This window comes from Melanostigma gelatinosum (assembly GCF_949748355.1).
Source record: "Melanostigma gelatinosum genome assembly, chromosome: 3".
NCBI classification, from domain to species: domain Eukaryota; kingdom Metazoa; phylum Chordata; class Actinopteri; order Perciformes; family Zoarcidae; genus Melanostigma; species Melanostigma gelatinosum.
Genome location: NC_136636.1, coordinates 6942568 through 6969020, shown reverse-complemented (window position 1 = coordinate 6969020; position 26453 = coordinate 6942568). Strand labels below are relative to the sequence as shown.

The window sequence follows — 26453 nt, the reverse complement described above, 5'->3', positions numbered from 1 at the left end:
GTGACTGCATCTAAATAACCTGCAGAGAGGGATAAACAGGCGCATCCATCATGGGACGGCTGGTGCGGACAGTGATGGATGCCTCCGCCCTCCGCCGAACTTTTCCCCCTGGTCAGGGAAAAGAAGTGACACCGGCACTCAGGAGAAATACCCGGCTTAGACTGGGCAGGGAAACGCCTCCTTCAGCTTTCTTCGAGCTCTGCTGAGATGAAAAGATTTGTCCTGGGCTTTGCATGTTCGTCTGTATAAGCTTGTAGAGTTGTCCCCTGTCCTCCGTCCCCTTGTCTCTTTGAGTTTGCAGGATTATCCGTCATGATAGATCCTGTTTGTTTTGTGAAAGAGGAAATTGGATTTGTGTGAGAGTGTGTGTGTGTGTGTGTGAACTCACCCATGTATATGCCTTTTGTGAGCTTTGTGTATAAATTGATTTGGGTGTGCGGTTCTTCTCTATCTGCGCGCCCGTGCACCGTGAGCCCAAATCCCCTGTGCTGCCTGGACCCAGTGAGCAGGCGTGCCCACGCCAGTTAGTCTCAGAGGTGCCAGCCTGATAGATATGGTGTGTGTGTGTGTGTGCGCGCGCGCCAGGCTGTGCCTTCCCTCCCCACCCCTGCAGCATTAAGATTGATCCCTCGTTCCCTCCCATTCCTTTCTCTCTCCTCTGTGTGCCTCTGCCTTTATGAGACTGTGAATAGGTGAAGCTCACAGGCTCCAACAGATGGCCGGAGCTGCCCTGTTTCACTGTCTAACTCACACACACACACACACACACACACACACACACACACACACACACACACACACACACACACTGCCCCATGAATGAGAGCCCAGAGAGAACGAGAGGAAGAAGCAGAGTTAAATGTGACGAGGAGAAAGAGAAGAAACAGACAACACATAAAGACTAAAACTAATGGAAACGGAGAGAGTCGGTGATGAACAACACGCACGGAGGAGAATGGGGAGAAGGAGAAGGAGCGATAGAATAACAGCGAGAATACGCTGAAAGAAGAGAGAAATATAGAAGGAGACGGAACGCTGCTGAACAAGGGAGTGAGGGCAATATTGAATTGTAGATTGAGGGAGCCTCTCCCCTCCCTCTTTCCCGCCCTCTTTTATTTATCTCATGTGAAACCACGCCTCCCTCCTTTCACTTGTCAGAGCATCTATAACAGTGAGCTGTCTGCACCGGGCTGCGTGGCGAGTGAGACGAGTTTCACTCTGCCAGGACCGGATCTGAACGGACCGGACAGGACTGGATGCTGCTGGACCGGCCACAGCAGGTGTGTGTGAATTTGTGTCGGTGTGTGTGTGGATTTGTGCTAGATGACAGAGAGCGGCATGTGCATCCCTCAGTGTGGGAGCGCTTGTTCCTCACACAGGACTTGCTTCCAGAGTATAGCGTATCCAGAGGGTACAGTGCCGAAGCGCTGCCCTAGTTTACACTTGAATGCTCTCATCCTTCCTGTTCGACTGCGATTTATGCATGGAGTCGCTAACGGCGCTGCTCATCAGGCTAAGAGAGACAAGACCTCTCCATCACTGGACTCTCCTCCCAGTCTGAATCAGAGCAGTGTTGACAGGAGCTGCTGTTCATCGGGTGAAAGAAGTTGGTAGTTTTTTTTTGGGGGTTGGACGCTGTTGACATGTGCTGTGTCTCTCGTAGCTTCTTTTTTAAAACATTTTTTAAAGTGTCTGCCATCTTAAGTGATCATGCTTCCACACAATAGTATCCTCCAGCAGGGAAATTATTAAATTACGACTGTGTTCCGATTCTGTCAGAAAACCCATCGCTTCAGCTTTCACAGTTCTTTAGTTCGTCTTGGTGTTGAATTTTTCTGATTAGTTCTCTTTGTCTTCCTGTTTCACAGTGTTTTTGAAATATGGAACATTCATTGTCTCGGCATAGCTTTGTATTTACTCAGCCAAATATAATCCTGCTGCCGAGTGTGTATGTGGGGGTTTAAAATTGGAGCAAAAATAACTAGGAATTATTACTTTTTTCCAAAAGGCAGGAACGGTCCAGTTTTGGATTGTTTACCTCGTGGGGACCTTTTTTTTTTGTAGAAATTGAGGCGGTATCCGGTAAACGGCATTCATTCAGGAGACGCCATTTCAACAGTTGCAGCCACTCCTATAGAAGCCTGCGCGCGACTTAAGTCTACGAGGCTGGTCCCAGTGAATGTGCTCACTATCAGTGTTTTGTCAATATCTTTATGGGTCAAAAGGCTGTGTCATCACCAAGCGGTGGCGGTTGAGAGCACTGACCTAGAGGCTGAAATATTTATGATCGAGACAGCTGAACTCCCCGTGCTGTTTGTAGCGATAAGGGTGGGTGGATGAAAGAATGCGAGGATGGAGGGATGATGGATGGAAAGTAAAAAAGAGATTCCGAGATGTGTTCTTTAAGCATTCATTATTTATCACAACCACCACTCTGCCATGGAGGCTCTAACCCCCACATCAACTGCCCTCTTTTCTCACTGAGGTGCCAGTGGACTGAAGGAGGATGCTCCTGCTAAGTCTACCTGTCTGGCATGTTAGGACTCTATCTCTCTCTCTCTCTCTCACACACACACACACACACACACACACACACACACACACACACACACACACACACACACACACACTTATGCACGGACGCTTAGGCCCACACCCAGACGTAATTTTGTTCAGATTCATATTTGCACAGTCTGAGCTGTAATTGCATGATTACGCTCACAAATGAAATGGTAAGTGCACACAAAGACATTTACTGTATTTCCACTGCATGAACTCAAACATCCAATTGCTGCACTCACACTGCATACATTAGTGTTCAAGCTCACACAACGCACACACACACACACACACACACACACACTCATTACATCCTGAACCATTTTATTTCGCTCACGTTTCTTCCTCCGTTGTTCACACACTCTTTGAGACATATAATCACCACACGCGTACATACACACACACACGCACACAATCAGTGGGAGTGACGACCTTGAGACCTGTTGACGTTGTTTTGCGGCGGCTGTGCCGGGAATACATAACAGGCCATGTGGGACTCCCGGCGAAAATGGGGCGCTTGACATTCCGTTTGTAAAAATGACTGGAAAATGTGCAGGGGGGGGGGGGGGCTGGCGAGGCAGTTGAAGGGAGACACACCGGCATGAATATGTATTGTATGCTAATGCCGCACGCCAAAGCTGTTGACTCAAGCTGTTGATGAAAGCAGAGGACATGTTCCCCCATCGCCACTCTCAGGAGGAAGCCCTATCGACAAACCCATCCTCAACGCAGCCGCGTCCCTGGCCGCGGGGGCAGTGTGGTGACAGGTGGCAGATAGCGGTGGCAGCAGCCAAGGTGACACCGCTCGATGGTCTCTGCGGACCCCGCGGGCGGCCGGGGCAGCGCCGGCGTCTGCTCGTTTTTACCGCCGCCCTGACCTTTTGTGGTTGGACACAGCGAGGCTGGCCTGGAGGGTCCTAAAGCTAATGTTTCCCATTAGCTTCATTCAGCCCTCTCAACGCCACAGCTTCTTCCACCTGCTCCACTTGCTGTTTTCTTTTATGCACATGTTTAACTCGCCCATAAAAGCCCTCATTGATCGGAAAACACCAGTAATGTAGGAAAAGCTGAAACGGTGCAAAAAAAGTTTTTAATGCTCGACTGAGGGGGAAAAGTTGGCGTACTGAAAAGGAGAAGATGCAATAAAAAAAACTGATAAACATATTTTTCCAATACATCTTGGTGTTATGTACCTTCGTCTGCTGTAGACATTGCATTCATATCATTCTGCCATACACCGTTACAAGGCTTCACTCCACTAGAGAGACTTCAAAAAAGTCGAGAATAAAGAGAGCAGGGTTTTGGGGGCGTACATAAATATGATGTCGCTGGTTTGAAAAACATAACAAACGCAAAATAGCATCTAAGGAAGGCGCAGCAATTAAATGTGATGCTATGTCAGCGGTACCGGTGAGCAGCTTGAATGCGTATATATATGCGTGTGTGTGTGTGTGTGTGTATATGTGTATATATACATATACATATATGTGTATATGTATACATACATATAGTTAATGCACACAGCTTTAAACTTGGAGGCACAGCTGGTGTTTCATTTCTCACACACAGGGCTCATATAGAAGGTGTTAAAAGTAGCCTGAACACATGAACAGTGAGCCTGCTGCTCCCACTCTGCAGTTCATCTGTATGTATGAGCTGCTGTTAACAGGTCCTGCTCTGAGGCGGCATCCGGAGATCAGTGTGTAAATCCCAGTGCTGCTGCTCCTCTCGAATGATAACGAAAAGACAGAGGGGCGCTTTGACGACGCCTCTCAAACACTCCTCTGTTAACAGCGTGTGAAGACCAGCGAGGAGTCCACAGCCATTTGACTGCGGTGTTCGAGTGCAGTCAGATTTCGGTCTCTTCCCTCTATATGGCTGAGCTGCAGCAGCGGAGGTGCCCTACGGGGGAATGTAATCTCACCCTGCTGGCCACAGAGCACGGGCTTCACTGCCCGATCCGTCTCGGGAGATGCAGCGGATAACGGGCCTCTTCTCACTTGCAAACAGCGGAGACGTCACTTAAGCCCGGCTATACCGCTGTTTAAAAGCCACGCTCCAATCTCCTCCTCTGATCAGCGTTTAGATCCGGGGGTTATCGGTGGCCTTCTGCAACACTTTTGTTACAGTTGTGAATAATTGATGACAGAATTAACTGCGGTTGCTAAAAGCAGTGATTGGGAGATTTTGGAACGCAGCCAAAAATCTAGCTCAAGTTCAAAGCCAACCGGTTTTCTGTCGAAGTCTCATCACCGCAGATGTAATTATCACCACAATTATTTTCTTCTGCATTTCCATTACCGTACTTCCTCACGTACGGTGTTTTAATTGATCGATCTGATGTGTACTCGATTCCATTGATCCTGTCTGTATGGCTTTCCTTCATGGCCATGTCTCCTCCACCGCTGGCTCCGCTCTCGCTGAGGTGTGCGCCGAGATGATTTCCATTAGTACGGCAAAACAAACACACACACGCACACACACACCCCACTCTCCTGGATTTTAGGCAAACAATCAATGAAAGCACTCTGATAACAGCAGTCTAAGTGGCCCATTGATGTTACGACTAAATGAATACAGGATGCGGTGGTGATGGTAGGACACACCAAACCACGTAAAAACAGATTATTTTCTATTCCGGAATTCTATTAATTTGAACAAAACATCACTCAAAACCGTCTGGGAGGAAGGGAAAATACAGGAAACAAAAAAAGGAAGAGCAAAGACAAATTTAAGACAACATTGAATGACATCGGTGGAACAGGGAAGACGTATTTTCTGACTGCTTACTGGCAAGTTGAACATTTTACCCACTGAATCTTAGTGCGTCGCCCCCTTTCAATATGTTGTCGACACGGTGACTTGGTGGAAGTGCGTCGTGCCAGAACTCTTCTTCCTTTCCCTGATTTGCTACACTGCGGCTCTACCTTAATCTCCACTTCTGTGTTCGTCACCCCGTCACTGTGTTTGGCCCGGTCACAACTTCAGCTACCCACCCCACTCACCCCTCCCTCGTGCCTCTCCCTCAGGGTGTTGCAGCTATTGTTGTGCCTAATGAGGTTTATGGAATTACAGATCTCCGAAATTGGATTTTCTCACTCCACCATAGCAGTGGGATTACAGGTTTAAGGCCCGGTGCATCGGGCCACAACTGACCTGTGTCTGAACTGCTTCTTTTCCGACTGCACCCTCAAGGTGGCCAAATCGAGAGATTGATGTGCCAATAGCTCTGGTGAAAGCGGGCAGATCCCTTGCATCAGTGTATGTACCTGACAATTAAATAGATTTTGAGTCTGACAGCTTTTTGGCTTCTACGTCTGGATTTCTGTTTCTCTCACGCCGACCACTCTCAGACACTCCTCCTCCTCCTCTGTCGGTCCTCACAACTTTTGACTGTGTTTGATCTAATTCTAATCTGATGAATCTTTTGATCTTCCTCGTCTGACACCCAGACACATCACAGATTTATGCACCCAGAGTAGCTCAATTCGTTCTAATCCCTAAAATCTGGCTGCTGGAGACGCAATTGATTCTCAGCGATACAGAGACTTAAACCGTCTACCCCTAGCTTACGCTTAATGAACTGTGGGATGCCTTTGCTAACACCCCCCCCCCCCACCCCCCCAAAAAGAAACTGTTGGTGTTCAGATGTGACTGAGCATAAATCACAACTGGAGTGGAGGAGTAGACAAAAGTGAGCAATGAAGTGAGTGAGAGAGAGGCTGCGTAGTGAATGCAACATTGAGATGTTGGCAGGAGGGTGGTGTTCATTAGGAGTGGTCCATAGTGCCGGCTTAGTGAACTCTTAATTGGGGAAGAGACGGGGCTGGGGATGAGGGGATCAATGGAGGCAGAGCCGGGGTTCCAACTCACTGAAATCAATCAGCGTCCTGCCCGACGCCGCTCATTTACCCTCGCGGTCAAACTCCATCACGATCCACAGACAAATGGCTCATTCCGTCAAATGCCACTCAGAGGAGGCTGGAGTGGGTCTGATTGCTTGTATTTGACGTGGGCATTTGATCTCATCGCTGGAATGCTTCAAAATGCCATTACAGTTTTGGTGTAAAGCTGCCAAGAACAGGGGATCATTGCAACGACTAAAACATGATTCATTAACACAGGAGCGCTTTATAGAAAGGAATATTAAATGAACCCCTGGCATATTTTTACTCCACTGCTTAAAATAGTCACTTTCTCCTCTTCTTCCTCCTCGCCTGGGTAATAGCCATCTATCTGCCCTGTCACTTTTTGATGCATCATCCTCTTATTCACATCAAGGACAAGGCCAGGTGTCGCATTTCCTCTCAGTTGCCACGCTTGTCACACTGCCTTGTCACCCACAGCCTGTTCCAATCCACTCCCTTCCTCCTCCCCCTCTCTGCTTATTTATATTAAATCTGTCACTCCTTTATTTTAGCGAGAGACAAGGAGAGTCAATCACTTTCACCATTTGCAGCCCGCGGTGTCTGCTGAATGCTGCGAGTTTGTTTGGATGTCATCTTTCGGCCAAATAGAATTCTGTCAAAATAAACGACATCTCTGCCGGTTTGTATTGTTGTCGCGCAACTGACGTTCCTCTTCCTCGTTGTGTCCTTGGCTACAAATGTGTTAAGCTGTCTGTCAATATGCCTCACGGAGGAAAGCGAGCCGTGACAGAGGTCCGAGACTCGCAGATAGACGGGCGCAGGTGTCCGGCCACCTCTCTTTGATGCCCATGAGTGGCTGGCAGAGCTGACTCCAGCAGAGAGCAGCTGGGGTCAGAGACGTGCCTCGGCAGTGAGATATACATGCGGGCGTATAAGGTTCTCCAGTGTATTCTTAGCCCCGCTGCACATACCAGACGGATGCATTTGTGTGTGCATCATCACATTGTTGGGTTTTTATCATATGACATATCAGAGGCTCCATCAGTAGAGAGAGATTAAGGCCAAGATTTCACAGAGTGGTTGTGGAGATGTGAAAGCCGGCTCAGATGTTTACATGCGGGACGCTGACACCTGTCCAATCTGAACATGGATCAGACGGCTCCACTGCTGTCAACGTGTCTTCACAGACGGACACGGAACACGGCCTTGTAGCTTACAAAAATCCCAACTCGAGGCGATTGGAGACGTGGAGTCAGTGCTGGGAAAGAGGTGATGGAGCGGCGCTTGCACAGCATTACAAACGGAAACTAATTATTATCGCAATCGCTAAAAGTCTTCTGGAGGGTGAGAAATAATTATGTTGGAAATGTAGAAATTTCTTTCACTATTTCTGGCACAGGTCTAATTAAACCACCTCCTGAGCTATTTCCTCGGGCGTCGCAGCATCAGTCAAATATGGATTTGTGCGAATAGCGTGTGGACCGATGTGACGCGTGCGGTTGTTTATCGCCACGTCCTGCAGTTCGCCGCAGTGTTTTCCTCTAAAACAGATGTGTCACCATCCTCTGGGTATGTGTGGTGGCTGGGAGTGGCAATGGCTTATGGTGTCTGATAGGGAGGACCGAGACGATGCAGCCCAGCATGGATAAACCAGAATGTCTTAAAAGATTCATAGATTTTGAATAAAACAAGACAGAATGGCATAGACACAAGATAGTCTGGCTCTGGTTGAGCTTCTTCGTAGAAGTTACATATTATGTTCCAAGTGTTCATCCACTCTGGACTTTGTTTGCTTACAGAACTTGGCAGTCGGGCGGATTTCTGTGGGAGAGGAGAACATCAGAGACTACTTGTTTAGAGAGGAAGGTAAGGCTGTTCACCTCTCATACACTGTGAAAGTGAAAAATCTTTTGCCCTCTCCTTTCTCCCACACACGCACGCATGCACGCACGCACGCACGCACACACACAGAATTCACACTGTATGGATGCAGGCTTTTGTCCGATTGCTACAGCGACTGTGGGTTTCTGTATTTATTTTCCTCTCCATGTGAAAACGGTGCCCAACTGTGGAAGGTTCACTCTCTCCAGGGCAGTCTGCCTGTCTGTCTATCTATCTGGCTATCCCGAACATGAATCACATTCTAATTGTTGTTCCTGTTGCTATGGATTCTACAGACCTCCGAGGAAACAAGCGCAGCGAGCTACAGTTAACGTCAACGCTTTGTCTACTGCGGGGGATAGATTTCCTCACCTCCGGAGGCGACGGGCCGCATCACGCCGCGTCAGTCGGTCTCACAATCACCTCATGTGATCCACCTTTTGATTCAATTCATCATGAATAAGAGGATGGTTGTTGTTGTTGGCCCCACCGAGGTGGAATTGAAGATCAAAGAGAGCTGTGGGTGTTGCGGTTGTGTTGCGGCCGCAGCAGCTGCCCCCTCAGTGGCCGTCAGTCCAAATGGTAATTATGAAGAGGAGAGAAAGGAGAGCGGAATGATGGATGCAGAGAGTGGGGGTTAAGGCTGCTGAGGGGAATAGTCATGAGAATTAACGAGCAAGCTGCAAAGCTGAGAATTATAAAAAATCAATAGCTGAAAAATTGCCTTCGCCCCCTGTGGCTTTGGGGGAGCTTCATTTCTCCACTAAAGAGGTAATGATGACTTCGGCCATGTTTTATGCTTTAAATCAGTAGTTGGAGGCAAATGGAAATGCATTTGTGCTCACACTGTTTTTAAAAGATCCATAAATCTGCATGATCTGGACACATGGCCACTTACCACTGTCCTGTTGGCTGTTTACCAGTAACAGGCTTGTGTTGCTGCTGTGATCACAGTCATCCTGTGTGAACAGTTGGATAGCAGCAGATGAAGCAGCTCTCAGCACATGTGGGCATATTATGTACACAGCTGTGCACAGCTGACTCATTATCGCTGGCAAAAACATCAGTATGCACGACTGTAATCTGCTCTCCTCTTTTTGATTAACAAGCGACTCGCTACAAACGCCTCCTAATAACGCCGGGTTAGTTTAGTGTTTTGTTTGTGGGGAAAAAAACATGCCTGGCTACGTAATTCTGTTCTTCGCTGAGCATTTGAGGGAGCTGAACTTTGATTTTCTGTCTCGTCTTTGTGGAACTCGCAAGAGCAGACGGGTGAATGATACGCCTTTATTATGCTATTCTGTTTGAGGAGTGAGGACTGATCTCCACTTCAAAACCCCAGTGAGAGGACAGAGTTCACCTCTCTCTTTCTTCCCCCTCTCCTTGCTGGCAGAGGGGCCTTCGGCAGTGCAGGATATAAAAAAAGCAAACTCTTCAAGAGAAACTCTTCAAAGGAGCAGTACATCTGCCTTGTGAAGACCTCATCAATTCCATTTTCGTCTCTTAACTGTCCCTTCCACAGAGCTCTGGTTGTTTACGCACAGCGTTGTGATTTTTCTCCTCCAGTCCTTGCAGCTCGTTGCGTAAGGTGCTTTTGATATCTTGTGAGTGAAGGAGGGATATTTTCCCCCAACACTTTGGGAGATTAGCCTGTTGTTTGGGGCAGTTTATCGTCAGACTGAATCCTCGCATCCTCTCGGTGTTACGTGATGCACATTGCAGGGCTCTGGGAGTATTTTCCTTCCCCTCATTTTCCACATCAGCAAGACGGGAACTGCTAGCTTGCTTTCATGCCCCTGCCTGCCTTCTGCCCACAGATTAAAAGTCAAATATTAAAGTGCTGTTGTGAGCTTGGCCTAATTGATTCTTTCCGCCGGGTGCACACAGAATGGGCTGACAGCAGGCGATACCAGGCTTTGTCAACATCGGGCATGCTGCCTGACGGTCAGGACGGCACCCCCAATAAAGCCCCTTGTGAGTGTGCCAACCTGCGGCGCCACACACAGAGAGGCCAGTCGGCACTCTGGCCAAGCTTTATAGTAACGACACAGAGGCAGCCCATTATTTTTGCTGCGTGTCAGCTCCCATCGGCTGGCTGGGAAGTCGGCTCTCTATTTGTAAGGAAGTAGCTGTAAATAAAGTGTGTGTCTGTGTCTCTGTACGCTTGAAAAAAATAAAAATCTCTCTGCCCACTTGCATAACCACTCAGCCAACTTAATCTGGGGCGATGGTGCTGAAAGGAGGTTTCATCTGAATTCCACAAAAAGGCCTTCTTCTTCTTCTTCTCTTCCGATGCCCAGCTCTTCTGCCGTTCAGAAAATTGCTTTAATAGCTTTAAATCACAGCCTTGTTTAACCAGGAGCTTTCCAAACACCGGATGGCACCAAGCATATCAATTACTGCCCACCCTGTAAGAAATGCAGAGCATCTGGTTGTGATATCTAGAGATATATATACCGTTTGCTTGTCGTGTCTTACCCTCTCTTAACTACAATGTAGAGTTAATTCATTGAATCTCTGCAGCAGTAAAACAGTGACCCTCTCTCCTCCATATAGGCCGAGGGTGTGTAATTCTTTCCCTGTCTTGTCTGCTTACCCTATGAATTTACAGGCCATTTAATGCGTGTCTCGAATTGGCTGTGCTCCCCATTTATTTTTAATGCTTTTCTACTTGACACATAGGCAAGGCATGTTTATTTGTACAGCACATTTCAACAACAAGGTAATTCAAAGTGCTTCACATAAAACCATTAAAATCATCAAAACATAAGGCAAAAGAAAAGGAGATTTAAAAACAATTAAAGAAACGGTGTAAGAAATAAAATACAGTAGTAAAATGCAGAAATGCATGAAATTGATTAATATATGAATTGAATGTGGTTCAATTAAAGGCAGCAGCAAACAGAAAAGTCTTCAATCTTGATTTAAATGCGCTGAGGGTCTCAGCAGACCTGCAGCTTTCTGGGACTTTGTTCCAGATATGTGGAGCAGAAAAACTGAACGCTGCTTCTCCATGTTTAGTTCTGACTCTGGGAACAGAAAGTAGACCGGTCCCAGACGACCTGAGGGGTCGGGATGGTTCATAAGGTAGCAGCAGATCAGAGATGTATTTTGGCCCTAAACCATTCAGTGCTTTGTAAACCAACAGCAGGATTTTAAAGTCAATTCTTTGTTGGACAGGAAGCCAGCGCAAAGACATCAGAACTGGGGTGATGTGATCCACCCTCCTGGTCTTAGTGAGGACTCGAGCTGCAGCGTTCTGAATCAGCTGCAGCTTTCTGACGGACTTTTTACAGAGACCTGTAAACACACCGTTACAGTAGTCCAGTCTGCTGAAGATAAATGCATGGACAAGTTTTTCCAAATCCTGTTGAGACATAAATCCTCTAATCCTTGATATATTCTTCAGGTGATAGGCTGATTTTGTAATTGTCTTGATATGGCTGTTCAGGTTGAGGTCTGAATCCATAACTACACCTAGATTTCTGGCTTGGTTTGTGGGTTTTAACATCAGTGATTGAAGTTGAGCGGTGATTTTCAATTGTTCGTCATTGGTACCAAAAACAATTACTTCTGTTTTGTCTTTGTTTAATTGAAGAAAATTCTGGCACATCCAGTTGTTGATTTGTTCAATGCAGTTACCCAGCCCTTGTATGGGATTATAGTCCCCTGGTGACATAGTTATGTAGATTTGTGTGTCGTCTGCATAATTATGATAACACACTTTGTTGTTTTCCATAATCTGAGCTAGTGGAAGCATGTAGATGTTGAACAGAAGAGGCCCCAGTATTGAACCTTGGGGAACACCACATGTCATTTTAGTCAGCTCTGATGTGTAATCAGCTACAGACACAAAGTATTCTCGGCCCTTCAAGTAGGATTCAAACCAGTTAAGTGCTGTGCCAGAGAGTCCCACCCAGATTTTTAGTCTCTCTCTAGGAGTATGGCATGGTCGACCGTGTCGAATGCAGCACTGAGATCCAGTAACACTAAGACTGAACTTCTGCCATTGTCTATGTTTAAGTGGATGTCGTTGAAAACCTTAACAAGAGCAGTTTCAGTACTGTGGTGCTGTCGAAAGCCTGACTGGAAAACATCAAAGCAGTTATTTACGGCCAAGAAGTTGGTCAGCTGTTGGAAAACCGCTTATTCAATTATTTTACTTAGGAGAGTGCAACGGTGACCTTGCCGCTATACGACGCTCATTAAGTGCAGACATCCATCCATGATGCTTCTCTCATGAATCCGATTGACCTTTTTGCTCAATGTGATCCAAGGTAAAAGGTTATGCATCACCCCCCCCCCCCCCCCTCTCTCTCTCCCTCCATCACCCGGTTGAAAATCTGGCTATATATCCTGTCCTGTCTGATGCTTAATGTTCCATCTGAGCTGATAGGAAGGTGTGATAAGAAAGGTTTGTAGGTGTGTGGGGGTCTGGCTATTGAGGTCAGAGAGCTGGCCGGTAATTACTCTATTCCCGGAATGGGCCGGTGCTCTGCGCTGACACCGCACTAATTACAACACAAGGGTGATGAACTTGATCAAAGCGCTGCTAATTCATGTTTAATAAGAGCGGGAGAAAAGAGCGAGAGCGGGAGAAAACCGAGACAAGAAGGCAAAGCAGGGGGCGAGCAGGGGGCGAGCAGGGGGCGAGCGGGTTGCCTTCGGGTGCGTCGAACATTTTCACGAAGGTCATAATCACGACATTTACCATTTCCACCCGTGCAAACCCAGTGCATTCGGTGCTTGAATTTTTTTTCACATCGCATTTCAGCGTGACCGATCGCCAGCACAGTCGTGGAATGGTCTCTCGGCTGCTTCAGTCGTAAAGGCCGCTGAAAAGTAATCACAATGTTCTCTCCCCCGACACTGAGCAGGGTTTCATTTCTACCTCCATCCTGTTACTTCCCTGCTGGAGATCCCAAGGGGGGGGGGGTTCAGAGGTTGTGTGTGTGTGTGTGGGGGGGGGGGGGGGTGGCATGATCACAACCATAGGAGAGGGGGGCGCGACAGCTGGCTGCCTGTCTGACAGGAGCCTAGGTCTAATAGGAGAGATTCAAGTCCCAGACACCACTTCTGTGACCTTGACATGAGCCTGTGGAGGCAGGTAAAGAGGGGGCGGGACAGAAAGGTGAAGTATCATTATGGAGGGTGACAGGCAGGTGGTTTAAATATATTTTTCTCCTCCCATTTCTCTCTCTCTCTGACTCTCTGTCCATTTGAACTTTGCATACCCTGTTGTCTAGTTAACTGACCGTACATAGAAGTTCTGCATAAAGGAAAGTGTGTGTGTGTGTGTGTATGTGGATGATTTATGCATTATTACTGGTAGTTGTCATTTCAGCATTCTCTTCACTCAGAGAGAAGCTTAAAGCGTTTTTCTTTCCTGTGTAAATGCTGATAAAGTATTCTGTTTGGGGAAATAATTATTGAGATTACAGCAACTTCTTATAACGACACGCAGACTAAAACGGAACCGATTTTTAGCTTTGGAAGTCAATTTCAAGTTTCAATTATGTTAAGTTTACTGCCAGACAGTATTTTAAAGTTGATGACTCTGGTGACTGCGAGTCCCTTCACGGTTACATTTTGTTTTAACTGTTCCATGACCACTGCCAGCTGAAACTTTATGACGTGAGAATGTTTAACTTATTTCAATTACAAATAACTACTACAACTAATATTCCTCCTGACAACTTGCACATTCCTACATGAGTGTATTTGTGCGACTGTGTACTTTGTGTACGTCTCCCTCCTCACTCACTGATACTAATCAAAGGAGGGGGTCAGGCCTACAGGGACAGCCAATGAGCACCGTCCGCAGTAAGAGCCACTACCGCCTGATCAATCTGAGCTCTCATTAAAAGGCTGCCAAGCCCTTTGCAACCCGATACAATATCAATACTGTAGCACCACAGAGAGACCTCCAGAGCTGTTCGGCAGGCCGCTGGCAGCTTAGCTGTCATTACCGGGCAGGCAACATGCCAGAGACCCCTTTCATGGACCACTTAGGCTCCCCCCCACCCCCCATGGTCCCAAACACAGGTCTGCACAGACAGATGAGAGAGACGGATACCGACCTGTAGAGGAGGAGACAGCCTGTGCTCTCTCCCAATAGTGTGTGTGTGTGTGTGTGTGTGTGTGTGTGTGTGTGTGTGTGTGTGTGTGTGTGTGTGTGTGTGTGTGTGTGTGTGTGTGTGTGTGTGTGGGGGGGGGGACTGCGTACAGTTACACGTCGCTGCGGTTTCACCTGAGGCTTGTTTGTTTGCCGTGAGTAATTACTGTGGATCGTCGCACATGTTTAAACTGAACAAAATACAGAGTTTTAGTTTGGAAAAAAAACCACACACTCGATGTACGCTGTGTTGTCACAAATGTATTTTGGCACATATCCCAAGATTCCTGCTGGGAAAAACCACAAGCATTGAATTGAATCTGTGGTGATTTCTGAGGAGAGCAAATGGGGGTAATATAAGTGGCCATACATAGAAAGCCTCTGTAATCCAGATCTTTGTGTGGAAGTCTCCCCTCTGTGCTCCAGTCTTAACCCCCTGTGTGGTTCCGATAGAGGAGGGCAGGATCACTGTGTGTGTCTCTAAACCCCCAGTAATCCGCCGACAAAAGGCCCAGGAGAAAGCCTGGCTAGCGAGGGGTTAGGACGGAGAATGGGCGGAGTGAAGAAATAAAGAAGTGGTCGTCGCCTCTCCAACCCCCAAGGGTATGCTTAACACCAGAGAAGACGGTCCCCACTGCGCCCACAGACCCCCACCACCCCAGGGTAAAACATACCTCTGCTGCGTAGGGCCTCTTTGAGTAGTCCAGAGCGGTTGTTTATCAGTAGAGTGAAGGAATCTCCAGTCTGTAGAGGCGATCACTTCGTCAGCAGCTGAACAGTAACTTCCAGACAGCGTATTGAATCATCTGGGCTATAATTTATTCAACGAGCTTGGCAGCAGTTGTTTACTGAAAGATGAAACCGATATTGTCAGTAATAGTCATTAAGTCAGGGCCATTAGGATCAGTCCCCACTGCAGGTGTTAACTTGATGATGGGAGAGAAATGGCATGTAATTAAAACACAACAAACGGCAGCTTAATATCTATGAATCCTAAGGAACGTGGTCTGATTGTCACAAACTACTAGATAAATATGACGGTGTGCACCCCAATAACGTTCCTCTCATTAAGCTTCTTTTTGTATTCTGCAGATCATATTTTGTGATGTCTGATTTCTCTCTGGTGCTCCAGCCATGCAATGTCATGCAGCAGTCACTTGGCTGCACTGAGGCCTCGGTGAGGTAGTTAGTTCTGTGGAACAATCGGCCCCGGCTGATTTGTCTGTAATCCATTTAGCTGAGATGTGACACACTGTAGGGGGGCTTTGCCTCTGGTCAACAAGTGCCAATAAGGAACCGCCATCACTCAGCGGGCTGCCCTGTCCACCAGCTTGCTCACTTGTTTCAGCTGTCAACCTCTGTCTCAAAGGAGCTGGCAATTGTGCCGCTCTCTCGGACGCGCCACGAATGGCTTTCCCATACGAACCTCAATGGGACAGGAAAGGCAAGGACACTCGCAGACTGCAAAACAGGCGCATTTCCCTGTGACATCAGAATAAACTCATCTGAAGGGAAAAAAAGCTACGTATTGACAAAACACCATTGACAGTTGCTCAGTCTCTCAGTCCTAAAACTCCTGGAGGTGGGGCTGTGGGGGGGTTGAACCCAAGTCGGGGACAATCGGGGCTCTGTTTGTGTTTTCTCTAACACCTCCGTGTTCTCTTTGGGCTCTGGTGGAGCGTACTGCAAGGGGTGCAGAAGAGGAGGGGTAAATGCCATGACCCTGCCGTGGACCCTGACTGAAGAGCCCCCCCCCCCACAGAAAAAACACCCTGCAGACCACCGCGCTAGCCCTGCATGCCACTCAGTTGCTGCTGGCAACAGAGAAGTGGACGTGTGTGGATGAAAGAAAAAACTGGCGTCTTGAGGAGACGGAGACCAAAACATCCTCACTGCAGCAGGTTTTGACGTTGTTTTTTTTGTGGTCGTGGCTGCATTCCGAGCTCATTATTGAAGAATATCTTCACTGTTTTAGTTTGTTGAACCTGGAGGAGACAATAAACGCAAGCGGTAGCTTTGTGATGACCCACTGGTGCTGCTGGGGCCAAACTATTTCAGAACAATACAACAAAACGATGCTGTTCATTTCCTCCAGTTTCTGAGATAATTAGCCGAACTGCTGTTCTCTCCTTTTATGTCCCCTTGTTGGAGAGAGATGTTTGAAGTCTGACACGCAGTGTGTGTGTGTGTGTGTGTGTGTGTGCGTGTGTGTGTGTGTATGGGGTACATTTATAGTCAACAGAACAGACCCAGAGAGTCTGTCGGAGCTCTTTGTTCTCAAGCGAGAACACATCATGACTGGGCCTTTTGTCTGAACTGACACATCATACAGTCTCTTTCTCTTCCTACCTCTTTCTGTTTGTCTCTTTCTCTCCTCCTCCTCCTCACCACCCTCTAATTTTTTTCACCCGGCATCCCATCACTCGCCGCACCGTTTCAAAGATAATGGGCCCCGTGGATTATAGAGTTGCAGCTGAGATGAGCCGAGATGATTTTTCTTCCTCGTGTCTGGGTGTGGATCAAGCTAACCGCATGAGGCGTCTTCCAAAGCGAAGCGTGACCAGAAGGTGACTTCTGAGGAGAGTTTTTGACTGTGCCTCTCTGCATTTAGAGTGCATCAGGTTGTGTATTTCCCTATTTCCATGTCACTTTCACTTCAAATACTACTTTGTGAATATAATTTGCACCATAAATCTTAAAATCCCAAATTTAAAAAAAGTACATTGCATGGCCAAATGTAGAAATTGAAATTGTGCGCTAAAATCATGAGCATTAATAAGCTGCTAGAACAGCCTCCACCCATCTGGGAAAGCTTACTTCAACGTTTTGGAACCTGGCTACAGGGATTTACTCCCATTGAGCCAGAAGAGCTGTCGTGAGGTCGCTCACCAATGTTGGGCGATAAGGCTCACAGATCAGAGCTGTGCAGGCCAGTCAAGTTCTTTCAAAACAGACTTGGAAAACCATTTCTTTATGGACCTGGCTAAATTATAATTTTATCCTGGAGCATTAAGATTTCACTTGCTTGGAGTTTAGGTGCTTTGCCCAAATCATCAAAAAAAGGTCCCATACCACGAATGTCCATGTACTTTTGGCCATATAGTGTAGATCAAGTAAATCTAGGTGTGTACCCAGGGAAATTCTTTCACTCCTGGAAAAAAATGTATATGAACAATTGGAATGTGTGAGATAAGTTGCTGTGTGTGTGTGTGGGGGGGGGGGGGGTGCTTCCAGCCGGAGCACATCACGGCTTCACCCCTATTTTCAGGGCAACAGACTCTCTGCAGGATTAATGATGTGTTAAGTACTAAAATGACTCATTCATATTTCACTGTCTGGGCAGCACATTCCACACGGAATTAAAGGTTAGGGAAGAAGATGATGTATAAACAAAAAAAAAGAAGTGCACAAATGTGAGGCAAGCACTTTAACGGTAACTGTGGAAAGAAATATTTCCCACTTGAGTCCCCTCATTGCAGCACAAATCTCCCTTTCTCGCATTTAGAGGCCAACCACGGCTCTTTGTGTCTGCGTATTCAAACGTAAAATTGCTGTGCAGGTTCCGACTGCCATCTTAAATACAGAGTACAGAGCTTATCGGAACCTGGGGGGAATCTAAATTGAATCTTCCCGGTGAATGGGATCAGCCTCATCATTATCTCTTGTCATTCTCAACTGTTAAAGTTAGTTATTGGAAAGGAAAGACACATTTGTCAAAGGAATGTGGAGGCAGTACTTTAAAGCAAATAGCGGTTGGAGAGTTATTGAATATGATTTCAGGTTTTCAGCCAGGGACTGGAGAGTTTCGCATGCTGACCTGTTAAAGGAGCCATTGTTTTAGATATCAGCAAACCAGCATGTATTAATGATAAGATGTTAGTTTAAAGGCCTTTGGTAGAACAGGTCACGTGAGATGCAGCTGTACCGTCAAAGCACCTGTCATGAGGAGGTTGCTGGTTGAAACAACTCAAAAGTAACCATGTTTAGATTTGGTTGCAAAGCAGGGGAAAGTAAAGCGGGAGGTGTGAGCTAGTTGATGGGCACATGAGGCGTTTGAAATCAGAAAGCCCGGTTTATGAAGCTCTGTAGCAACTTTCATTCCCGTTGCACAGGAAGCTGTGAGAACCTGCTGTACACTGAACAACTTAGACACCGTTTCACAGGCAAACTGGAGCATTTAGCAGCTAAGGAGCCATGTATTTCCCTCAAGAGCCGGAAGAGACCAAAAACCGCTAAATAGATAGTTTAGGTGGACAGAAACATGACTCCTGTTGAATGATCATGTTGCTCTGCGTCTGCTGGATGTTAAATAAGCAACTCTTCACCATCACAACAGTGTGTCAATGTCGTGTTCCCAAGTGTGGACCCCTGCAACAAATCAGTTATTGCATGTTCGACCGTACCTCCAACTATTGGGTCAAATGAGCAGAAAATGCTCAAGTAATGATTTTGCAGCTGTGTTTTTTTTCCAGATTCTGTTGGTGGAGCAAAGATTTGCAAGCAGAGAATGATAGACGAAGGATGGCGACAAACCCACGGCTTCTTATCATGAAAAAAGCATTCCATACTGTATTGAGAATTGCAAATCCCTCCTTCTGACAGACACAGTCACACACATAGGCATGCACACACACACACACAGACGTTAACTTCTCTGAGAGAAAGTTACTCTCACATAGATGCATACCGTTGCAGAATTTGCATCTGAATGCCAACTTTTGTTGGTAAATTCAAGGGTCCTTGGAGATTTTGCACATTCTGTTCCGAGCTAGGCCGGCCAATGGGAACAAAGTCACACGTTAGCAAAGCCCTGCCAGCCTCAATTATGACCAAAGGGATTGGCTCGATAGTGCTGCAGCGGGCTACATTCAGAACGGGATGGGTCTATTTAAACGTTTTTTCCTGGCCGCTTCCTTTATGTTTTCCAGCACTAGAATACATTGGATAGCAACTTCCTGCATCGAGGACGGCGCAGAAGAGATGTGGAGGTTCTCTGCTACCGTATTCGGTTTTATTCTCCTCTATTTCATTCGGAAGGAAGCCTTGCTCTTGTGAATCTAGTTTTCATGTTTGGGAAAAATCCATCTGCAATGGTAGTGCTCAGGCTTTGTTCTCTCCCAACTATATGCCTGGAGCTTCTTTCCCTTTCTCACGCTCTCCGTCTTTTTCTCTCCATCTCTCAGAACACTTGTGACGGAGAATTCAGGAGTCTGGCTTCGAGCTCGTGAGCTTTCTCCTCCATATTTCATATGCATTATGAGACGCAGCTGATTAAATTGCGAGTGTACGCCATGACTCGTCCTCCAATATGTAATAAATGTCTGTTTTTTTTCCCTCGGTTTTCTCATATTCCGTCTGTGTTTCGTGCCTTCTCGGGGAGCTTCAGATTGGATGAATCAAACTTTATGCCTGTTTCAAAGCCCACGGTGTTTTATTTATAGGGGGAAAGTACATTAACGCCTCTGCAAAGTATTTTGGAGATTTATCAAGCGCTCTCCCAGCTTCCTCGCCGCCTCACTGGAACTGTAATACTTGAAGTACAGATGTGTGTTGTTGGCCAGTGTAACATATCTTACTGCCGGTCTGATGTGTGTTTTCATCCCACGTCTTACCATCATGCCCATGCTGCGACATGGCCAGCTCTGTGTTGCCACGGCCATTTATAATTCAGTCGTATCAATAAGAGCTGGACGGCATTAAGTTATCTGATGATGCAGTGCTGCTGTCTCTTAGAGCCCCTTTACAAACAAAAGACTGAAGAGCTAAACTTTCCTTCTCTGTTCTGACTTCCAGGCATCACTTGGCATTAGTATAACCTGAGATGATCCTCGTTCCCACAACATGCTTTTAGAAGCGTATTCCCTGTGATCTCATATTCTGCTCGCTTACTCCCGAGCCCTTCCTCTCTGAGCCCCCAGCCTTTTAATGAGTTTTGCTGAGAGTTATATTTCCTCGTGTTGTCTTGTGCTTCTGTCTAAATGGCAAAAATTACTCTTTCACTCCGCGCTATCGGGCTGAATCGGCATTGTCGTTTCGTAGCTTGCTCAGTGGAAAGAGCTGCTGTTTTCCAATGGTTGTCCATCTCTGCTTCTCCACACATCTTCAAGGTGTAATTGCTTCTTCTGTCTGTTTGAACGTTATGGGTTCCTCTTTCTTTTTTTCTCTTCTTTGCAGTTTCATGTCGCATCTGCCACCCAGAGAGATAAACAATACGGGTAGATAAAGAGAGAGGGAGAGAGCAAACTGGAAAGAAAGGACTGTATGTGTCAGTTGGAGCTGATAAAAGCCCAAAAATCCAATTAGTCCTCAGTATCAAGGCGAAGGAGGAGGCCTCATGGGGGAGGTGTCAGAAAATATCCACCACCTACATGTCAATAACACAGCATTTACATATTTAGCTGTTGATAGATCGACGTGTAAAGTCGAGCTGGATGTTTTCTTGTAAATCAGGTCTATATTTTGGTGCTCTTCCCTGACGGGTTTTTGCTCACGTCAGCTTTTTGAACAGATAAACAACCATCAAAGGGAATTACTGTACCTCCCACAGCACAAACCACTCGAAAGAAGGGAGCCAATGGGAGAGGACTCGCTCAGTTTGAGCACACTGACTCTATTCTCTATTCGCGGTGGATGTCCTGGAATCCATTTTGGTGATGGGGGGGGTATTCACTGCTGATTGCAGACGGAGCTAGTTAAATCTGTGTTGTTCTTTCACCAAGTTTTCTTTTTTCTCCTTGCTTGTGTCTTGTTTTAATCCCATGCCAAGAAATGAAAGAAGGATGCAGGCAGGAAGAGAGCACCAGAAAGGAGCGAGGACAATATCAAACTCGGGTCAGAGCTCATGTGTTCCTCTGGGGAAGAACCGCATGCCCTGGGAGTAGGAAGCCAGAGCAAACACAGCTGCCGCTATACGGTCTTATTCATGTGTGTGTGTGTGTGTGTGTGTGTGCGCATTTCGTGGAGGAGGATAGAGGACATGTGTGGGTGTATGGGAGGACCTTAATGAGCACAATCTGAAAAACAGTTTTACGTTAGACTGGGGAGCGAAGTTTCTCTTCTGTAATCATCTTTTCCCTTAAATGTTTCATAGATTTTTGCTTTTTGAGGGCTTCATGCTGTCTTTGATGAATGCGTCAGTTGCGTGCGTGTTTGCATGTGTGCATCTGTTCCTTTCTTATCCTGCTTATCCCCCATGTGGGACTGTACTCCAGGCTGGTTGTCGTTAAGGAGGCAGGAGAGAGAGGTTGCCGTTGTGTTGTTGTCCTTGTCTTCATACTCCTTGTGGACTCACACACACACACACACACACACACACACACGCGCTCAAACCCCCACCTTCCCTCACTGACAGCGGAGCATCTCAGTGGGCACACTGATGCTGCTGCTTGTAAACTGTGTTTATGATCATGGTCACTGAGGCATATTGCTGCTCTTATATTATGTGTCATGATAAAATAGGCACAAAACTCAGCTCTTGTCTTAAGCCATCTTATCTTCATTGCCATAATACACGTGTGACAAATTTCAGCTCAATGACAGATGTGTGAATAAAATGAAATCATTTTATTTCGCCGACTTTTATTTAAAACTAAATGTATCAATATGCATTTCCTATCTAATATTCAATAGTAATTGTTTCAAAATGACACCATTTTTTAAGACTTTAAGATTTAATACGTAGTTCACGTGGTTGAACAGTATAAATCTAAAAGCGTAACAATGCTCTCGTTTCTATCGTTCTGGTAGTCGGGTGCTACTGCTAGTTGCCATGGTGAACTCGGAGGTGATATGCTGTTAATGAGGAAGAGTTAGGAGAGAACTAATAGGATTGTAGTGTAATTTTGTAAACTGCATGTAGAGATTAATTATGAAAAAGCTCTGTTAAACACGCACTTGACTATAATTGTTATGTTAAACTCGTATACACGGCGAGCAGAATTTGCAATTTTCCGCACATCTGGAGGCAGTTTGCTTTTATTGTCTTCAGTGACATTGCCACATTAATATTCCCGGCTTTCTTTTTCCACATTTACTTCCACATTTCTTTCCGCCACACTGTGTGTATAGTCGGTATAATTAGAAGTCAGCGTTTTCTAATCTTTGGAACTGGAGTCTTGTCACTCTGCTCATTGACCCCTGTCTTTATTTTCCTCCTCTCGTCCCCTCCGCTTCTGTCTCTCTCCTTCACCTCCGCCCCACATATCCACCCTAACCCTCTCAGGGGGGAGGTGAGGCCTGAGCTGGCCCAGGGCCCAGGCCCATTAGCCCCAGCCTGGCAGCCATGTGCTCATCACCAGAGATCATTACACCCGGCCAATGACACCACTCTAATGCATCATTAATGATTGATTAACGAGCTGAGCTCAGCCCAAACGGGTGCATATGTACGGAAGAGCACCCTGTAATGGCTGTCCACAGCTTGCATCGGCTATTTTTCACCATGTTTTGTGTGCATCCGTGTGTGTGTGCCGTTTTATTCTCATCAGTTCCCTCTGTGTCCCATCCTTCAGGTTGAGTGAGGGTGCTGCAGACTCCTGTGTGAGAAACGAAGGACTGAGGAGGTGACTGCAGGCTAGCGTGATGGCAGGGCGGGGGCTCTCCGGCCCTCTCCCTCTTCTCCTCCTCCTCGTCCTGGTGGGAATCCTTCCTGTGGCCGATGGCTCTGGCTATCTGTCTGGTTATCGGCAGAAGTCGCGCCTGCAGAGGGACCGCCACTTCCGCAACATCCGACCCAACATCATCCTCATCCTCACCGATGATCAGGACATAGAACTGGGTAAGACGTGTTTCCGCCATTGATCCTTTCCTGTGTGTTTGTGCAGCTGTCTCTCTCTCTGTTTGCTTTATGTCTGTGTCCCATGGGTGTGAGTGCTCTCTCCATGTGTATCCAACAGCATCAGTGAGGGGAAAGTCAGCCTAATACTGCCTCTTGGCATCATAACAACTGGCCCACTCAAAGTCATGTGCTCCCTTTGCCAACTCCTCCAATGCTCGCATGAAATGAGGGCGGCCTATGGCTTCCATTGTCTGGGTGCCAAATCCTGGCCATCTCCCTTCCTGCTTAAGTCCTTTCGCGGCGTATTGGACTGGAGTGGCTGCATAATGGCCTCTGTGACATCTTTTGTCCTCCTGTGATCGCTAGTGAGAAGACTCTCATTGAAAAGCAGGAATTTATGGTCAAGCATCTGTTTTCCCAAACAATCACCATCAGCCTGAAAAGCTTTTAGTACACAGGAATCCAAATGGGTTACACTTTACCACAAAGATTTATTTCCTCATTTAGTTTCCCCCCTTCCTTTTTTCGTACCATGTCGATAATGGTTTTAGCTTTTTACCTCTCGTGCCCTATATTTATATTTTTCACTCAGTTTTCCACTAGTTTTTTCTCTTCTCCAACCGTTTTATATCCCCCGTGCGTCCCTTTCATTCCACTCCTTGGCCTTTGAATCTCCTCTTGCCCTTCTTACAACCCCCCCCCCCCCTGCCTTCTCTCTTTCTTGCACTGGTTTCTCCCAGGCTCAATGCAGGCCATGAACAAAACTCGGCACATCATGGAGAAGGGCGGCACACATTTCTCCAACGCTTTCTCCACCACGCCCATGTGCTGCCCGTCCCGCTCCTCCATCCTGACGGGGAAATATGTGCACAACCACCACACCTTCACAAACAACGAGAACTGCTCCTCACCCTCGTGGCAGGCCCACCACGAGCCGCACACCTTCGCTGTGCATCTCAACAACTCTGGCTACAGGACAGGTGAGCGCCGCAAGTCTGGAACAGGTATACTTTCACCGGTGCATTGAGCCTGAGGACCAGAAGTAACACACTGCTCGTCTGTTCCTCACTCAGCCTTCTTTGGAAAATATCTGAATGAGTACAACGGCTCCTACGTGCCCCCTGGCTGGAAGGAATGGGTAGCACTGGTGAAGAACTCTCGCTTCTACAACTACACCCTCTGCAGGAACGGAGTGCGAGAGAAACACGGCGGCGTCTACTCAAAGGTATTTAAACACTCCACCTGAGAGGTATAACACAAAGTACTTTTAGCTTGCTTTGAGAGATATGTTAACATTGAGTAAACCTTTGTTAACCATAATTAATGAATCGTTTAGCATCACCAGCATTTAAAAATGACACGGTCAAACGGCATATTAAGTCCGTTATGGGTCATATTTGAGATACATTATTGTCATTGTTTTTATATACTGGGTCAGGTCAGTAATGGGCACTGGCCCAGCATAGCACCGAATGCTCTTTCAATCCATCCGTCACTCACCGAGTGCCTGACGGGACAATGTCTGCTCGCTCTGCAGGACTACCTGACAGACATCATTACCAACGACAGTACCAACTACTTCCGCATGTCCAAGAAGATGTACCCTCACCGTCCCGTCATGATGGTCCTGAGCCACGTTGCTCCTCACGGCCCAGAGGACTCCGCCCCTCAGTACAGCGCTGCCTTCCTCAACGCATCACAGCACATGTAAGAAAATAATTACGCTTCAGTAATCTAGTTTGAACTGGACTGGCTTTGCCCATTTAATGTGTACTGATTTGGTTCATGTTAGACAAAGCAGACAAACACAAGGGTAGGTTTTTATTTTATTTTTTACAATTTCTCATCCACAGCTATTTGCTTGCATACGAGTCATCCACGCGTTCAGGCTCCCTTTTTTTCATCTGACCCAGAATGACACGAATTCCATAATCTCAGCTCGATCTTATCGTCCTCCGCCTGCGGTAGCCCTGCTGCTAATTTGTACCATTTTATCAGCCGTGATTAAAGAAAGGCATGAATGATGTGTGTTTAATGCATAGGTAATGATCCCACAAACACACACACACATAGGCACACACACACACACACAACACTTCAGCCATTGTCTTCCTGACCCTCCATACTCCTGACTTTCTGTCTAGTGCTGCTGGCTAATGGCAGGCCTGATATTGGCCCCCAGAGACGGATCCAAGGCCAGTAATGAGACTGCTGTTTCTGCCCCTCCTTCCAACTCAGACCCGTTCTCCTGCTTTGTCTAATCCCTCTAGCATCATTAACCTGTGCCACGCAGGCTTTACACACAGAATATTCTGTATATTCAGCCCCAGTGTCTTTGTACAAACTTTTAATTGCTCTTTCTCCATAAATTTGCTCTCCCTCGGGTGATGTTTCCTGAGAGCACTTCGGTGGCTATTTTTCTCACTCCATCTCCCTCCACCCTTATCAACCAAATTAAGAGAGAGAGGCTGTAAAAGTCCTGCACTCCTCTGGTGATAAACCTTCTCCTCACCCTGGCTCCTTGCAGACACATCTTCACACCACATTAGAGTTTCCACTGTGGGACATTAGCGCTTCTCAAAAGTCAAATCGATTCGCTTTAAACGTTAAATATATTTTCTTCTCGGATCCCATTAGCTATTTAGCAGTGTTTATTCTCAAATAATTAAAGTTCCATGTGGCTCGGAGTTAATTATTGATCAAACTGTGCTCACTGTGTTCAGTCCTATCGATTGCACCGCTTCGCATTTTACACGGCCTCTGTAACCTCCAGTTTAGCATTGCATGAACAGTTTTCTTGCTACTTTCGAAAGAATAGGAGACATCAGCAGACACCGGCAGAGGATATTGCTGTGAATGCACAATGTAACTGTACTCACGCTGGTACATTTTTCTATAATCCAATTTACAGATATAGAATATGAAAATCAGATGTGTGGAGGTGGGGGGGGGGGGGGGGAAACAACTGAATGCAAATGTCTGCTGATTTTCTTTACAAAAATGAAATGTTAAGAAGGCCGCATTGTTTTGTGGTTTAGTTTGACGTTTTTCTACCTCCTTTCAGAACTCCCAGCTACAACTATGCCCCTAACCTGGACAAACACTGGATCCTACGCTACACAGGCGCAATGAAGCCCGTCCACATGCAGTTCACCAACATGCTGCAGCGCCGGAGGATGCAGACCCTGCTGTCTGTGGATGACAGTATGGAGAAGGTAGGCGGACATGCAGGCAGATAGACATATACTTAAAC

General features: G+C 46.7%; 1 protein-coding gene across 4 annotated transcripts in view; it reads left to right on the top strand.

Annotated features, from left to right (window-relative positions):
• Window positions 1-26453, top strand: part of sulf2a (sulfatase 2a) — a 43391-nt gene that overhangs the window by 10296 nt on the left and 6642 nt on the right. For 3 of the 4 annotated variants that reach the window (XM_079265780.1, XM_079265781.1, XM_079265778.1), the window contains exons 2-7: window positions 8228-8294; window positions 22935-23200; window positions 23941-24180; window positions 24274-24425; window positions 24738-24907; window positions 26265-26415. In XM_079265780.1, the coding sequence (XP_079121906.1) occupies window positions 23005-23200; window positions 23941-24180; window positions 24274-24425; window positions 24738-24907; window positions 26265-26415 (909 nt within the window). In that variant the 5' untranslated portion in view covers window positions 8228-8294; window positions 22935-23004. Of the gene's footprint in view, window positions 1-1165; window positions 1281-8227; window positions 8295-22934; window positions 23201-23940; window positions 24181-24273; window positions 24426-24737; window positions 24908-26264; window positions 26416-26453 lie in introns of those variants that run through there. The other variant, XM_079265779.1, reaches the window with a different exon arrangement.